Here is a 16636-nt window from a genome sequence, read left to right as displayed (position 1 = left end):
CCCATCCCTTCTCCCCCTTCCACTCCCTTCTCCGCCCTTCTCCTCACATCTCTCCCTTCCTCTCCCTTTTACCCGTCCTCCCTTTTCCTCCATTCCCCTTTCCTACCCTTCCCTTCTCTTCCCTTCTCTTCTCCTCCCTCCTCTCTTGTCTCCCTCTCCTCCTGTGTCTCCCTCCCCTTCCTTATCTCTCTTTCCCCCCTTCTACCTTCCCTTCCTGTCTCCTCCCTTCCCTCTCCTCCCTTGTCTCCATTCTACTCCCTTGTCTCCCTTCTCCTACCTTCTCCCCCCTTCTCTCCCCTCCCCTCCCTTCCCTTTTCCTCCCTTGTCTCCCTTCTCCTACCTTCTCCCCCCTACCCTCCCTTTCCTTTTCCTCCCTTGTCTCCCTTCTCATCCCTTATCTCCTACCTTCTCCTTCCTTCTCCTACCTTCTCTCCCCTCCCCTCCCTTGTCTCCCTTATCTCCTTTCTCCTACCTTCTCCTCCCTCCCCCTTCTCCTCCCTTGTCTCCCCAGAGCTACTAAATCTGAGCCATATTTCCTGACTGTAGCCGTTTTGCTGCTGCTGAAGGACATTGAGCGATATGTTCATTAAATGAGGTCGGCTGGGGAAAATGTGTAAGTAATTAGAGCGGCTTTTACAAAATTACAAAATGTCATCCCTGCACTAATGCCAGGGCGCTGGCAGCCGCTGCCATTCTCAATGAGGTCAGGGTGTACTCTTGGGCACATTCACATATGCACACACACAAATGACAGAGCTATCGTGGGTCTACTTTATGTGGTACAGTATGATTTGATTGGCAGAGGTGGGGCGAGGTGTAGGTGTACATCTCACAGTGATCTCTTGTCAAGGTCAACATGTGTGTACATGAGTGTCCCTCCACTCACTCCTTTCTCTCACTTCCACTCTCTCGATGCTCTCTCTCCCTCTCACCCAGACCCTCTACTGTACTTTCCCTCTGTCTCTCGCTCATTTCACTTTCTCCTAACAGCACAATCCACCACAATCCCTATTACAGTCTGATTAGAACCACAGGGAGAAGGCAGGGAGGGAGAGAGGGTACCCATATCCCAGCATGCCTTCTGGCATTCCACTCAGCCCTCTGCCCCCCTGGCTGGTCCAATCAGACTCCAGACTCCACATGAGGCATACATCTCCCCCCCCCTCCTCAATTCCTCCATTTACCCTCTTATAACTTCCTCTCCTCCTCTCTCCACTCCTTTCCTCCTTATCTCCTCTTTTCTTTCTCCTTATCTCTCTCCTCAATTCCTCCATTTACCCTCTTATACCTTCCTCTCTCCACTCCATTCCTCCTTGTCTCCCCCTTTCTTCCTCCTTATCTCTCTCCTCCATTCCTCCACTCTCCACTCCTCCTCCACTATCCTCACCTTTTCCGCTCTCCTCTCCTTCCCTTTCTCTCCCTCAGGTCACTCTATTAACAGAGCTGTGGCTCACTCTGTCCCTCTCCTGTACACACTGTATGTGTAAACAACCTGGTGTTATGGTCCTAGATTTCTCCCACTTCTGTTCCTCCGTTACTCCATTAGAGATTGATTGGCTTGCAATGAGATGCCCAGCACTGTTTATATGCTGTTATTTGGCCCAGTGTTGACCACACACTGTTTGAGAGAAGAAGTATTAAGCCGCTGGAGGACTACTGTACACAGTGTGACACACAACGCTATAAAGAACTGTCTGAAACCAGAGACAACATGACAAGACAAAATAAATGCTGGATATTGTAGGAACCTTTCAGCCATTTTTACATTAGAAAAAGAGGCACAAGGGATCCTTCTCTCATGCGGTAACATTAGTTTGATAGAATGAATGTATCTCAAAGCTCCAAATGCGTTTTAAAGTTTCGCGGTGGTCGTGCCGGATTGATGCCAGCTTGATGTACAGCAAGTTTGAGAAAGGAGGAGAAAAAAGAAATAGAAGAGAGAGAGAAAAATGAGTAGAGCGAGGAGATAAACAACACTGACAAAGAAGGACGGAGAAAGATGGGTCAGTCTTACCTGTGACACCTTGCGAACCACCTCCCCGCTGATCACCAGTCCCTGGACAAAGGAGCGTGCCGCCACAAATGTACGTGTCACTTTCAACTTGAGGTCTCGGGGGGTGTCACCAAAGGGTCGCAGCGTCTCCGACTGCTTGGACACACACTCCAGGTAGTCATCGCCTGCAATCATAATAACTTTATTAGTAAAACGCTCTTCATACAATACACAAGTGATAGCTAAAGCAATATAACGGCCTCACATAGTTAAGAATAAAAGTTGAAATCATACAAGATGAAATTCATGAAAATATTTACCAAGGTTGGGGTGAATTCAATTTCAATGCAAGAGTTTGGAAAAAGCAGCATTTATTTTCAATGGAGATTTTGAAAGTTGAACATTTCAAAGAACCTATTTAAGTTCAATGTGTAAAGTTTACGTACCTATGAGATACCGTCCATTGGCTCCCTTGAACATCCTCTCCAGCAGGCGGGCCCAGAACTCGTTGAGCGCCTCCTCTATGTTAACGTTGGAACCACGGTAGTACCGTCTCAGCTCTGTGTACAGGTCAGAGAACACGCGGGTGTTCTGGGTGTACAGGGAACCCAGCGCCGGAGGATAGGACTGCTGCAGGACACCCTCGGAACGGTTCAGCAACTCCAGGAGGTAACCTGGAATGAGACAGGAAACGGGACGTTAAACAGTGTTAAACAGTTGAATTTAGGTCAATTCTATGATGTTTTTTTCATGTAATTCTCATTATGAAATGGATACATTTCCAGGGGGAAGCAAACAAAATGCAGGAATGAAAGAGTATCATTTCCCTTTAATGTTTTTGTATTTTTTTCTGGCGACAAACAACAGCAGCGCTGTTTCCCATAATACCGTTTAGTGTAGCTTAGCTGTGAGGGCTGGGGCTCTGTCTCATTGCTTTGTACTGCATATGAAATATGCCACAGAGATGAACCCAGAGAGGAAGTGTTTAAATGTATTCTGAGGCAGGATGGGATGTGCAGTGGAAGACAATGTTTCCATCCAAATAAAACGTATTGAGTGGGATATAGAGAGATTCTCTAACATACACTTACATTGTGCAGACACACACTCAAACCCTAACACAAACAGAGACAGGCCTGCAGAGACACACACACTTAAACCCTAACACAAACAGACACAGGCCTGCAGAGACACACTTAAACCCTAACACAAACAGACACATGCCCGCAGACACACACACTCAAACCCTAACACAAACAGAGACAGGCCTGCAGACACACACACTTAAACCCTAACACAAACAGACACAGGCCTGCAGAGACACACACTCAAACCCTAACACAAACAGATACAGGCCCGCAGACACACACTTAAACCCTAACACAAACAGAGACAGGCCTGCAGACACACACTCAAACCCTAACACAAACAGAGACAGGCCCGCAGACACACACTTAAACCCTAACACAAACAGAGACAGGCCTGCACACACACACACTTAAACCCTAACACAAACAGAGACAGGCCTGCAGACACACACTTAAACCCTAACACAAACAGACACATGCCCGCAGACACACACACTCAAACCCTAACACAAACAGAGACAGGCCTGCAGAGACACACACTCAAACCCTAACACAAACAGATACAGGCCCGCAGACACACACTTAAACCCTAACACAAACAGAGACAGGCCCGCAGACACACACTTAAACCCTAACACAAACAGAGACAGGCCTGCAGACACACACTCAAACCCTAACACAAACAGAGACAGGCCCGCAGACACACACTTAAACCCTAACACAAACAGAGACAGGCCTGCAGACACACACTTAAACCCTAACACAAACAGACACAGGCCTGCAGAGACACACACTCAAACCCTAACACAAACAGAAACATGCCTGCAGAGACACACACTTAAACCCTAACACAAACAGAGACAGGCCTGCAGAGACACACACTCAAACCCTAACACAAACAGACACAGGCCTGCAGACACACACTTAAACCCTAACACAAACAGACACAGGCCTGCAGAGACACACTCAAACCCTAACACAAACAGAAACATGCCTGCAGAGACACACACTTAAACCCTAACACAAACAGACACAGGCCTGCAGAGACACACACACACAAACGCAGAGAGCAACATAAACAGCAGACAAACCCAGTCCTTCTGGAATGGGACTCTCAGCCAGTCAGTACCATGGCTCTGGCCAAAAACACACTACACAATAACAGGCTGGGCTGCGACTGCACTGTTTAAGAATACATTTTCACTGCGTCGTCTTTAATGTGTGTGTGTGCAATGTTTTCTTTGAAGACGTTCTTATCTACTTCCTGCCCGCCATGCCCTCCAGATGGGGAGAGGAATCACTGAGCCTCTATGAGAATTCCCATAGCTCAGCACTAATATCTCTCTCTCTCTCTCTCTCTCTCTCTCCCTCTCTCCCTCCCTCCCTCACTCTCACACACACAAGCACAAACAGAGACTTGAAAATGGATTGGAACACACTCAACCACACACATATACACCCAGCAAACATTCTCCCCATTCACCACACACATCCAGTACGCAGACACACTGCCTGAAGACGATCCAACAGTGTTGAATATGTTACGTCATATAATGTTAAAGCTCACACTGACCCAACCGCACTGCATTATCTAAGCAGGGCCTTGTCACTAAGCAAGGCCTTGTCACTAAGCAGGGCCTTGTCACTAAGCAGGGCCTTGTCACTATGCAGGGCCTTGATGATGTCACTATTCTAAAACAAATGAATTAAACATTATAATAATGAACCATCAAATTCTTATCAGGAGAGGAATAAGACAGGAATATCTGCTGTGTTGCTGAGGACTGATTGTGAAACATTACAGAAAGAAAGATTCCTAGTTAAAGCCAACGTGACTAGAAATAATGGCTAGAGGCGAAGGAAGCGAGTGTTTAATGAAAGTAGTGAATCACAGAAAGTCTGTACTGATAATGGACTTTGTTATGGTGAAGTTTCAGTCTAGGACTAACTGGGAGACTAAGTGTTTAAATAAGCTCAGTTAACCCAGAACTAAAATCTTGTGTAATTAGTCAGGTGCTCGATTAAAGGGGGTAAGAACATTCTGATTTAGTCTCGGTTTCAATTCTCCTCATTAGGAAATGTGACTGAGAACCAGATTTGGGTCATGGAGGCGTGTGTGTGTGTGTGTGTGTGTGTGTGTGTGTGTGTGTGTGTGTGTGTGTGTGTGTGTGTGTGTGTGTGTGTGTGTGTGTGTGTGTGTGTGTGTGTGTGTGTGTGTGTGTGTGTGTGTTCGAACGTGGGAAGCATTTGTACTTTCACTCGGCCAAAACAGTACACAGTTACAGTCACTCACCCTTCTAAATAACTTGAAACCAGGTATTTGTGTCTGGAAGTAGCCTAGACTAACAAGCAAGCAAGCCAACTTATTTAGTCAATTAGCTTTAGCCGGCTGGTGTGTGACCGTGACAAAGTTGGTTTGATATTGGAAAGTGTATCTCTGGGCTCGTTAGGGACCGTCAATAAATTATAACATTTACATGGGACAATATTCTGATGATCTTTTAGTTCACTCATCAAATGCTTAAAATATTTGGTTAGAGTTGTACAATTTGTAGCTATTGACATTTAAAAATATTGTCCCATGTACATTGTGTAATTTACTGATGGTCCCTAACTAGCCCCATAGGGATATCGAATGTCAAACCAAATTGACCATGGGCATTACGATCGGGTCATGTGCAGCTGCACTCTGAATATATGATTATTTTGGTGCTGCCAGCTGTGGGCAGGACTGAAATAACTCCAACCCAATTAAAACTGTTACAGAACCCTTCATTCTGTGACATACCATTTTCCATAATTATCTTACAAATCTCAGTTTTGGACAAGACTGACTTTATGACCAAAATTATTTTATTTACACTTGACACTACAATAAATGTTTCTGACTCATATCGAATCCACATAGGCCATTTTACATGAGAGAAGTTGTTTATTGCTTTCAGTTGCTCTTTAAGTTCTGGGTCCATGGATGTTAATAAGGATCTGACCCTTTCTTTCAATTTTTGCCTAAAATAACATTCCCAAATCTGACTGCCTGTAGTTGAGGACCTGAAACAAGAATGTGCATATGCTTGTTACCATTTGAAAGGAAACACTTTGAAGTTTGTGGAAATGTGAAATGAATGTAGGAGAATATAACACATTAGATCTGGTAAAAGAAAATACAAACAAACACACATGCATTTTCATTTTTTTGGAATCCATCATCTTTGAAATGCAATAGAAGGGCCATTATATAATATTACAGTTTAGGCGCAATTCAGATTTTGGTCACTAGATGGAAGCAGTGTGCGTGCAAAGTTTCAGATTGATCCAGTGAAACGTTGCAATATACTGGACAATATTTTGTATCAAGTCAGCCCAAATGTCCCCAAATGGTGAATTGATACATTTTCAAGTATTTTCAAGATAATTACATGGTGAAATTATTTTTTTGTTTACACACTCCCAGGAATGTCATACATGATGGATCATTAGCTTATACACCAACTTTCACACATCTAGATGGCTGGGTGGGGTGGGTGTGGAGCCAGAGACAGCAGGGGTTCAAACTGTATATCCCAGTTCCAAACAAAACTATGCTCCCTTTTATCTCTGTCTGGTACCCCCAGGATGACAAATCAGAGCAAGATTACTGAATGTAAGTACATTATTTACCTTCAGAGGTGAATGTATCAAACCATTTGCCTTGATACAAGTGTTTTGTTGTTGACTGTAATAGCTACTGTAAATTGGACACTTCAGTTAGATTAACAATAATTTAAGCTTTCTGCCCATATAAACATATCTATGTCCTGGAAATTTTGCTGTTACATACAACGTCATGCTAATCACATTAGCGCACATTAGATCAACCGTCCCGGTATAGGGACACCGATCCAGTTTAACTTGTTATGGCTGCAATCCCCCTATCGGGACAAGTGTCATCAACAACCGCTGACTAGCATAGTGCTACATTCGATAAATATTACTACAAATATTTATATTCATGAAATCACAAGTGCAATATAGGAAAACACAGTTTAGCCTTTTTGTTAATCTGTTGTGTCAGATTTTGAAATTATGCTTTACATCGAAAGCAATCCAAGCGTTTGTGTAAGTTTATCGATCACACAACAAAACATTAAGTACACTGAGCATCAGGAAGCTTGGTCTTGAAAATCAGAAAAGCAATCAAATGAATTATTTACCTTTGATGATCTTCGGATGTCTTCACTCACGAGACTCCCAGTTACACAACAAATGTTCCTTTTGTTCCATAAAGATTATTTTTATATCCAAAATACCTTTGTTTGTCGCATTATGTTCAGAAATCCACAGGAAACAGCGGTCACGACAACGCAGACGAAAATTCCAAATAGTTTCCATAATGTCCACAGAAAAATGTCAAACGTTTTTATAATCAATCCTCAGGTTGTTTTTAAAATATTCAATCGATAATATATCAACCGCAAATGTCTTTCACGGTAGGAGAGGGAAAAGCAATACCTATCCAAACTCTGTTGTGCGAGCAAAACTCATGTGACCACTTGATGCGATGTTATCGTTCTGGCTCATTTTTCAAAATAAGAGCCTGAAACTATGTCTGAAAACTGTTGACACCTTGAGGAAGGGATAGGAAAGGAATCTGGTTCATATCCCTTTAAATCCAGCAAAGGGAGGCTATGGAACATGGAGTTTTCAAAATAGAAGCCACTTCCTGTTTTGATTTTCCTCAGGGTTTCGCCTGCAATATCAGTTCTGTTATACTCACAGACAATATTTTGACAGTTTTGGAAACTTTAGATGGTTTTCTATCCAATGCTAATAATAATATGCATATATTAGCAAATGAGACTGAGGAGCTGGCCATTTACAATGGACACCTTTTCATCCAAGCTACTCAATACTGCCCCTGCAGCCATATGAAGTTAGAGAAAAAAGAAAGAAGGAGGATCGGAACAGGAAATACGAAAGATAATAACACCTGTGAAATCATGATTTGTCCAAATAACCAGTGGTGAAAAACCCAAGCACCGGAACTAATGCTGCTCACTATTTCACTTATCGCATTGTATCATGACAGATCTACCATTTATGTTTACGTAGTCTGTCCACGGGAGATTATGTATAAGCAACTAATGTGTATCTTATGGCTAAGTTAGCAATTAGCATTGCACAAAGAAATGGTTTCGCATTCAACCAAAGGCCTACGCAGTGGACAGCTGGGTGGCCAAGGGCAAGCCAGAACCAGAGACACGGACACAGTGAGCCCTAGGGCCAACAACACCTTCATCCCTGGCAACTACCTGAAAGCTCAGGGCCAAACAAACACAGAACCATCCAGTTATATTCCAGGTCTTTCCGTGCAGAGCAAAGTGCTTGGTCGGTGTGTTTCTGACTGGATGACAGATCATTCCCCTGCCACCTGACCAGATGCCAGTCAGACAGACTTATCCAGACCTCTGTGCCTGTTAGGATTAGCCCGGAGTGACGTTCTGCTGTCACACACACACACATGCACTGCCTATGTGCACACACGCAAGCACACATAGGCAGGGATGCAGGCAGACACACTCATACACTACATGGCCAAACGTATGTGGACAACTGCTAGTCGAACATTTCATTCCAAAATAATGGGTATTAATATGAAGTTGGTCCTCCCTTTGCTTCTATAACATCCTCCAGTCTTCTGGGAAGGTTTTCCACTAGATGTTGGAACATTGCTACAGGGACTTGCTTCCATTTAACCATGAGCATTAGTGAGGTCAGGCACCAATGTTGGGCGATAAGGCTTGCCTCACAATCAGCATTCCAATTTATCCCAAAGGTGTTTTTAAAATTTTAATAACTAGGAAAGTCCTACCCCGGCCAAACCCTAATGATGCTGGGCCAATTGTGCGCCGCCCTATGGTAATCCCAATCAAGATCAGTTGTGATACAGCCTGGAATCGAACCAGGGTTGGTAGTGATGCCTCTAGTACTAATCTGCAGTGCCTTAGACCGCTGCTCCACTCTGGAGATTGAAGGGGTTGAGGTCAGGGCTCGAGGTCAGGGCTCTGTGCAAGCCAGTCAATTTCTTCCACAACGATCTCGACAAACCATTTCTGTATGGACCTCAATTTGTACACGGGAGCATTATCATGCTGAAACAGGAAAGGGTCCTTCCCCAAACTGTTGCCACAAAGTTGGAAGCACGGAATCATCTAGAATGTCATTGTATGCTGTAGCGTTAAGATTTCCCTTCACTGGACTTAACAGGCCTAGCCCGAACCATGAAAATTCTGAAGACCATTATTCCTCCTCCACCAAACTTTACAGTTGGCACTATGCATTGAGGCAGGTAGCGTGTTCCTGGCATCCTCCAACCCCAGATTAATCCGTCAGACTGCCAGATGGTGAAGCATGATTCATCCTTCCAGAGAACGTGTTTCCACTGCTCCAGAGTCCAATGGAGACAAGCTTTACACCACTCCAGCCAACACTTGGCATTCATGAAGCTCCCAACGAACAGTTCTTGTGCAAACGTTTCTTCTAGAGGCAGTTTGGAACTCGGGAGTGAGTGTTACAACTAAGGACAGGTGATTTTTACTCACTACGCGCGTCAGCACTCGGCGGTCCAGTTCTGTGAGCTGTGGTGGAAAAAGTACCTAATTGTTATACTTGAGTAAAAGTAAAGACACTCTAACAAAAAATGACGAAAATAAAAGTAAAAGTCATCCCGGAAAATACTACTTGAGTAAAAGTATAAATACACTTAAGTATCAAAATGAAATGTAATTGTATCAAAAGTAAAAGTATAAATCCTTTCACATTTATACTAATTTCACTAATAGACTAAGAGCTGGGTTGACAGCGTGTGACAGGAGCAGACTGTTGCTGTGGCTGTACTGTTGTCTTAGCTGGGTTGACAGCGTGTGACAGGAGCAGACTGTTGTTGTGGCTGTACTGTTGTCTTAGCTGGGTTGACAGCGTGTGACAGGAGTACACTGTTGCTGTGGCTGTACTGTTGTCTTAGCTGGGTTGACAGCGTGTGACAGGAGTACACTGTTGTTGTGTCTGTACTGTTGTCTTAGCTGGGTTGACAGCGTGTGACAGGAGTACACTGTTGTTGTGTCTGTACTGTTGTCTTAGCTGGGTTGACAGCGTGTGACAGGAGCAGACTGTTGTTGTGGCTGTACTGTTGTCTTAGCTGGGTTGACAGCGTGTGACAGGAGCAGACTGTTGTTGTGGCTGTACTGTTGTCTTAGCTGGGTTGACAGCGTGTGACAGGAGTACACTGTTGCTGTGGCTGTACTGTTGTCTTAGCTGGGTTGACAGCGTGTGACAGGAGTACACTGTTGTTGTGTCTGTACTGTTGTCTTAGCTGGGTTGACAGCGTGTGACAGGAGTACACTGTTGTTGTGTCTGTACTGTTGTCTTAGCTGGGTTGACAGCGTGTGACAGGAGCAGACTGTTGTTGTGTCTGTACTGTTGTCTTAGCTGGTTGACAGCGTGTGACAGGAGCAGACTGTTGTTGTGTCTGTACTGTTGTCTTAGCTGGGTTGACAGCGTGTGACAGGAGCAGACTGTTGCTGTGGCTGTACTGTTGTCTTAGCTGGGTTGACAGCGTGTGACAGGAGCAGACTGTTGCTGTGGCTGTACTGTTGTCTTAGCTGGGTTGCAAGACAGGTTAGGAAACAATGTAGCGCAGTTGACATGTAAAGGTAATTTTACCGTTGAGTCGACATCAGCATTATTGACTTGCGATCTCCGGTAACACTGTCTTTTAATGGTGCATAGCCAAAAAAGGATGATTGAATTGAATCACAGCCTAAAATAGTCTAAAATAGAGTTGGAAAGAGTTGGAAAATGCTTGCTTTGGTTAATAGTCATGCATAGTTTCAAACATACAGTACAACAGCGTGAATCGCAGTCAGATAATGCTTGTTATCCTTTAGATAAGATTCGTACATGGGTATGTTGAAAATCCTAGAGATTTAGAACAGGGTGAGTGGGTGAGTGTTTAGTAATCTCTTACTGTGCCATAGGGCAGCCAGTCCCTTCTCTGCTGTGGTGACTAATGGTGATCATTAACATGACACGTGTGTGTGTGTGTGTGTGTGTGTGTGTGTGTGTGTGTGTGTGTGTGTGTGTGTGTGTGTGTGTGTGTGTGTGTGTGTGTGTGTGTGTGTGTGTGTGTGTGTGTGTGTGTGTGTGTGTGAGCGTGTGAGCGTGCAAATGTGTGTACGTGTGTGTATGTCCTTGCTCTTCCATTTTCTCTCTCAGGGGCCCCAGAGGAACCACAATCTAACCCTCCATCCTCCCCTCATCCCCCTCTCCACCCTCATCCCCTCATCAGCACCATGACTTCCAGGTTAAAGCAGGGGTTGAGGGCTGAGCATCCCCATTGATAGAGCTTCAGGTTGGGGTGACCTGGGGGATATGCACACTAGGGCTATAGACTACTCTATACTGAACATATGCTAACATGATAACCCAGACATAATGTTAAATTAGTAATAATCTTTCACATTAAATTAAAAACACAGACTCTCTTTTGGTACCTCTAGACCAATTCAGACTGCTGATTTGAGGACCTTTTTGATGAAAAATGTGTTTGTTTTCAATGATCCTGTTTTTCATTTCGTATTTGATGTGTATCTTTGTAACCCCAGTCATACACGGTTCTCTCTGCTACCACACGGCAATGTACATGTACCTACATGTACATACTACCTCAATTAGCCCGACTAACCGGTGCCCCTGCACATTGACTCTGTTTTATTTTCACTGTCATTTTACAGTTTTGTTTTTATTTTGTATTTCTTTACTTATCTATTGTTTACCTAATACCTATTTTTTTATTTAAAAAATTGCACTGATGGTTAGGGCTTGTATTCGGCACACGTGACAAATAAACTTGGATTTTTATTTGATTTGAATTACAGGGTTCATTTGTGAAAGAGACATTGGTCTCAACATGAATTCCTGTCAAAATTAATCTTAAATAAAATACCATCTCTCTCTCTCTTTCTGACACACAAATACACACATACACACAGTGAACCTGTGATAAGCCTGGTGTCTATGTTCTGATGACTTTCTCCAGCAGCGAGAAGAGAATAATGACTGGTTCCGTTTGTAATGATATGAAGTTGAACTAGTGGAACAGCTTGACATGTCTCTGGCTTGTTCTCTCTCTCATTTCCTTTCTGTGTTTGTAATATTCACCCTTCATACATGCCTGCTGAAATCCATACACTCCCACCCATGTCTCAATACCAGCCACTTTGCTCAATCCACAAAAACGTGCAAGTACACACACACACACACACACACACACACACACACACACACACACACACACACACACACACACACACACACACACACACTCACACACTCACACACACACACACACACACACACACACACACACACACACACACACACACACACACACACACACACACACACACACACACACACACACACACACAGTGTGCTCAGTACTTCTCAATAATGCTGTTGGTTCTATTTTTCACTCCTCCATACCTCTCTCTCTCTCTCCCTACCTCCGCTCACCCCTCTCTCTCTCTCTCTCTCTCTCTCTCCCTACCTCTGCTCACCCCCCTCTCTCTCTCTCTCTCTCTCTCCCTACCTCCGCTCACCCCTCTCTCTCTCTCTCTCTCCCTACCTCTGCTCACCCCTCTCTTTCTCTCTCCCTCTCTCCCTACCTCTGCTCACCCCTCTCTCTCTCTCTCTCCCTACCTCTGCTCACCCCTCTCTCTCTCTCTCTCTCTCTCTCCCTACCTCTGCTCACCCCTCTCTCTCTCTCTCTCCCTACCTCTGCTCACCCCTCTCTCTCTCTCTCTCTCCCTACCTCCGTTCACCCCTCTCTCTCTCTCTCCCTACCTCTGCTCACCCCTCTCTCTCTCTCTCTCTCTCTCTCTCCCTACCTCCGCTCACCCCTCTCTCCCTCTCTCCCTACCTCCGCTCACCCCTCTCTCTCTCTCCCTACCTCCGCTCACCCCCCTCTCTCTCTCTCCCTACCTCCGCTCACCCCTCTCTCTCTCTCTCCCTAACTCCGCTCACCCCTCTCTCTCTCTCTCTCTCTCTCTCTCACTCTCTCTCCCTACCTCCGCTCACCCCTCTCTCCCTCTCTCCCTCTCTCTCTCTCTCCCTCTATCTCACTCTCTCTCTCTCTCTCTCTCTCTCTCCCTCCCTCCTCTATCTCTGATAAGCCCTGGCATTGTTGTGGGATTCTGTGCCTCTGTGTTTCGGAGTTAACGTTGATCCTCCTCCCACTGCCAATAACTTCAACTGGAGGCTTACTGGGTCTACCCTGTACCACCTCTGTTCATTATTCCCTGATCCCGAACCAGTCTCTAACAGAGAGCTCAGTGGGGGATGTACCACTGATACTCATTACATGCTGATCCTGAATCAGTTTCTCCGTCAGAGGGCTTACTGTGGTTCTGGCTATAAACAACTGATCTTGAATCAGTTTATGACACAGAGGGCTCAGAGTGCCCCATAAACACTGAGTGTACAAAATATTAGGAACAGAGCTTGGTGTGGCCTATCTGGACCAGCTTATTAAAGGCTGATCCCAAATCAGCCAGATCTGATTACTCTAACATTTGTATAGAATACACGTTATGGACATTGTTACCACTGAGCTGAATCCAGAGATGTGTGTGTGATTTTGTGCCTGTATACATGCATGCGTGCGCGTGTGAGTAATCTCGAGTCAAAGGAGGACAGGATGCTATCCTCTTAGGTCCTTTCCAGGTCAGAGCAGAATAAAAGACAGACTAGTTGTATCTGTTGTTAGGCCCTCCCTCACTGTGTTCTATACAGAACACCACTAATGAAGGCACGGCCTGACACCTTGGTAATCTGACACCTCTCCTTCACTTTCTGTTCTTCCTCAAACACCACACACACACACACACACAGTTGGACACACACACACACACACACACACACACTGTAATAGCTCACAAATAGCCTGTGTATTAATTTGTGGTGAGGTGGGAGATGGAGAGACACAGAGAGAGAGAGAGAGAGAGAGAGAGAGAGAGAGAGAGAGAGATGGATGGGTGAACCGTGGTTGCTTCGGCGCCAATGTATCCGATCCTCCTAATTGTATTTGTCCAGTTTGACAAGTGGTGAATGATTTGGTTAACAGAACGCTCCTTGGCTGAGGGAGGGAGGGAGGGAGAGTGCGGAGGAAAGAGAGGGAGACGGAGTGAGTGAGTCAGCGAGGAGAGAGAGGGGAGAGGAAGAGGAAGAGAAGGAGGAAGAGTTGGAAGGGATGCATTGTGCTGATGTGGTTGTTTAAGACCTGGCTATCTTGGCCCTTCATGGATGAACCAGCCCCAGGCCACTCAACAGCATATGGTTCTCTGCCTTTCCTCTATGACTGTCCCTCTCCTTCCTCTCTCTTTTTCTCTTTCTCTCCTTGCATCTTCATCTTCACTCCTGGCACTCCCTGTCACATGCAGAATACACAAACAACCAACGAATCTACTCTGGGCTTTGATGAGGGCCAAAAAGAGTCCTACAGTAACCTCTTCTGTTACATACAACTCCGTCACCTATCTCCACACGTTTACCTGCTGTAAACTACGTACGTGACGAATACAATTTAGATTTGATTTAAACCATAATGACAATTGATACTTCAATGCTTAACAAATTCTGACAAATCATACATCTCAATGAGTCTCAACTACCTCCTGCTGTATATGCCCATTGCCCAAACAATGGACCACATTTCCAAGGCCATAGTCAGACATTGGGAGAGGATGTCGTGGTCAGAGAGAGAGAGAGAGAGAGAGAGCCTACATACATCAGTTGATGAATGGTGTCTTTCAGCGTGTGTGTGTGTCTGTTTAATATAGTGGTCTTTTAATGGCGTCTAAATGCTGCCTAAGGGACCGTGGTGATCCGCGGGCTAACGGCACTAACCACACAGCTGATAAGTGTTGTGATGGATGGAGAGTGTTTGTGTTCTGACACACCAGCACTCTGATACCTCTCTCTCTCTCTTTCTCTATCTGTTTCTCTCCCTCTCTCGCTCTGTGTTTCTCTCTCTCTCTCGCTCTGTGTTTCTCTCTCTCTCTCGCTCTGTGTTTCTCTCTCTTTCTCACTCTGTGTTTCTCTCTCTCTCTCGCTCTGTGTTTCTTTTTCTCTCTCTCTCTCTCTCTCTCTCTCGCTCTGTGTTTCTCTCTCTCTTTATCTATTTTCTGTTTTTCTGTCTCATGCACTATTTATTCTCTCCTCTTTAACTCCATCAGTTTCCATCTGTTTTTTCTTCCCCTCTCCCTGTTGCTTGTAGGTCCCCCTCCTCTCCCTCTTTCTCTTACTGTTCCTCTCCCAAATGGAACATTTCTCCATCTCTCGCACCCCTCATCTCTCACTCTCCTTCTCTCCCCCTTCGCTCTTCTCCTTCAGTCTTTCTCTTTCCCTCTCTCCATCGTTCCCTCTTCTCCTTCCACCCCGCTCCCTTCCCTCTCTCTACTCTTCCTCCATCATTCCCTCTTCTCCTTCCACCCCGCTCCCTTCCCTCTCTCTCTCTACTCTTCCTCCATCTCTCTCCATTGTTCCCTCTGTCTCCTCCCAACATCCCTCCTTCTCTCTCTCCCTCCACCCTCTCTTCATAGTGAGTAATGTGTTTGGCGTTTAGGACGCTGTAACTCTGGCTCCCGCCCAACAAGATTTGCATGCCAAGACCACGAGCCAATCAGGCGGCACAATGGAGCAGATGTCCTTGGCATTTCTGACATCAACAGAGGTGACCCTGAAAACAGGAAATTCGTCTCAGAATGAATCAAGTATGTGGTCTATAATTGGGAAGAGTTAGCGACAAAATTAATGCCATGCTCGGTGTATGTTGGGTCTAATTGGAAAACGCTTTAATATTATGTGGAAAAGCCTAATGTTTACTGATGGTCCCAAGATACTTCAATGAGGTTTAATGCATGAATTCAACTGCTTATACTCTCTTAGAACCCTTTCTACAGAGGGTTTTGCATGGAACCCAAAAGGGTTCTACTTGGAACCAAAAAGGGTTCTCCTTTGGGAACAGCCGAAGAACCCTTCTGGAAACATTTTCTCTAAGAGTGTACATCATAACAGATTAAGATACAGTATGTGATATGATACTTTCTTGTTTCAGGTAGTATACGTCTAACGCTGTATAATATATCTGTTATTAGACAAATGCTTTATTCAGACAACTTTGAAAATAACTTCTTCTTAGGGTTAGGGACATTCAATCCCAGCCAACTCAGTTTGAAATAGCGTTACTTAAAGGAATACTGTGAGATTCTGAATGAAGTTAGTGGATAGTTAGCAATAGTTTCGCAAGCCAATGATAACTGGTGTTAGCATAATGCTAACTTACCTGTAGACTTTCAGTCATTGAGCTAACGCTGGTAGCATTGGCTCGCAAAACTTCCTTCATACTGCACGCACAAACATCAAAATGTTATCCACATGTTCATCTGACTCTGGGTAAGTAGAATGACATAATCTCTCCCTCTCTTTCTCTCAAACTATTATCTACTCTTCTAGTGTT

At 44.8% G+C, this 16636-nt stretch overlaps 1 protein-coding gene across 1 annotated transcript in view; it reads right to left on the bottom strand.

Moving 5' to 3' along the window:
- LOC135558632 (glypican-1-like) overlaps positions 1 to 16636 on the bottom strand; it is a 144011-nt gene that overhangs the window by 42027 nt on the left and 85348 nt on the right. Inside the window, exons 4-5 of the mRNA XM_064992581.1 lie at positions 2440 to 2667; positions 2015 to 2178 (exon numbers count right to left, since the gene is read on the bottom strand). Coding sequence (XP_064848653.1) covers positions 2015 to 2178; positions 2440 to 2667 — 392 coding nt within the window. The remainder of the gene's footprint in view (positions 1 to 2014; positions 2179 to 2439; positions 2668 to 16636) is intronic.

The sequence above is a fragment of the Oncorhynchus masou genome, chromosome 17, assembly GCF_036934945.1.
Source record: "Oncorhynchus masou masou isolate Uvic2021 chromosome 17, UVic_Omas_1.1, whole genome shotgun sequence".
In the NCBI taxonomy this organism is placed as follows: Eukaryota; Metazoa; Chordata; class Actinopteri; order Salmoniformes; family Salmonidae; genus Oncorhynchus; species Oncorhynchus masou.
The sequence above is the reverse complement of the archived record's forward strand: the minus strand, read 5'-3'. Positions and strand labels throughout refer to the sequence as shown.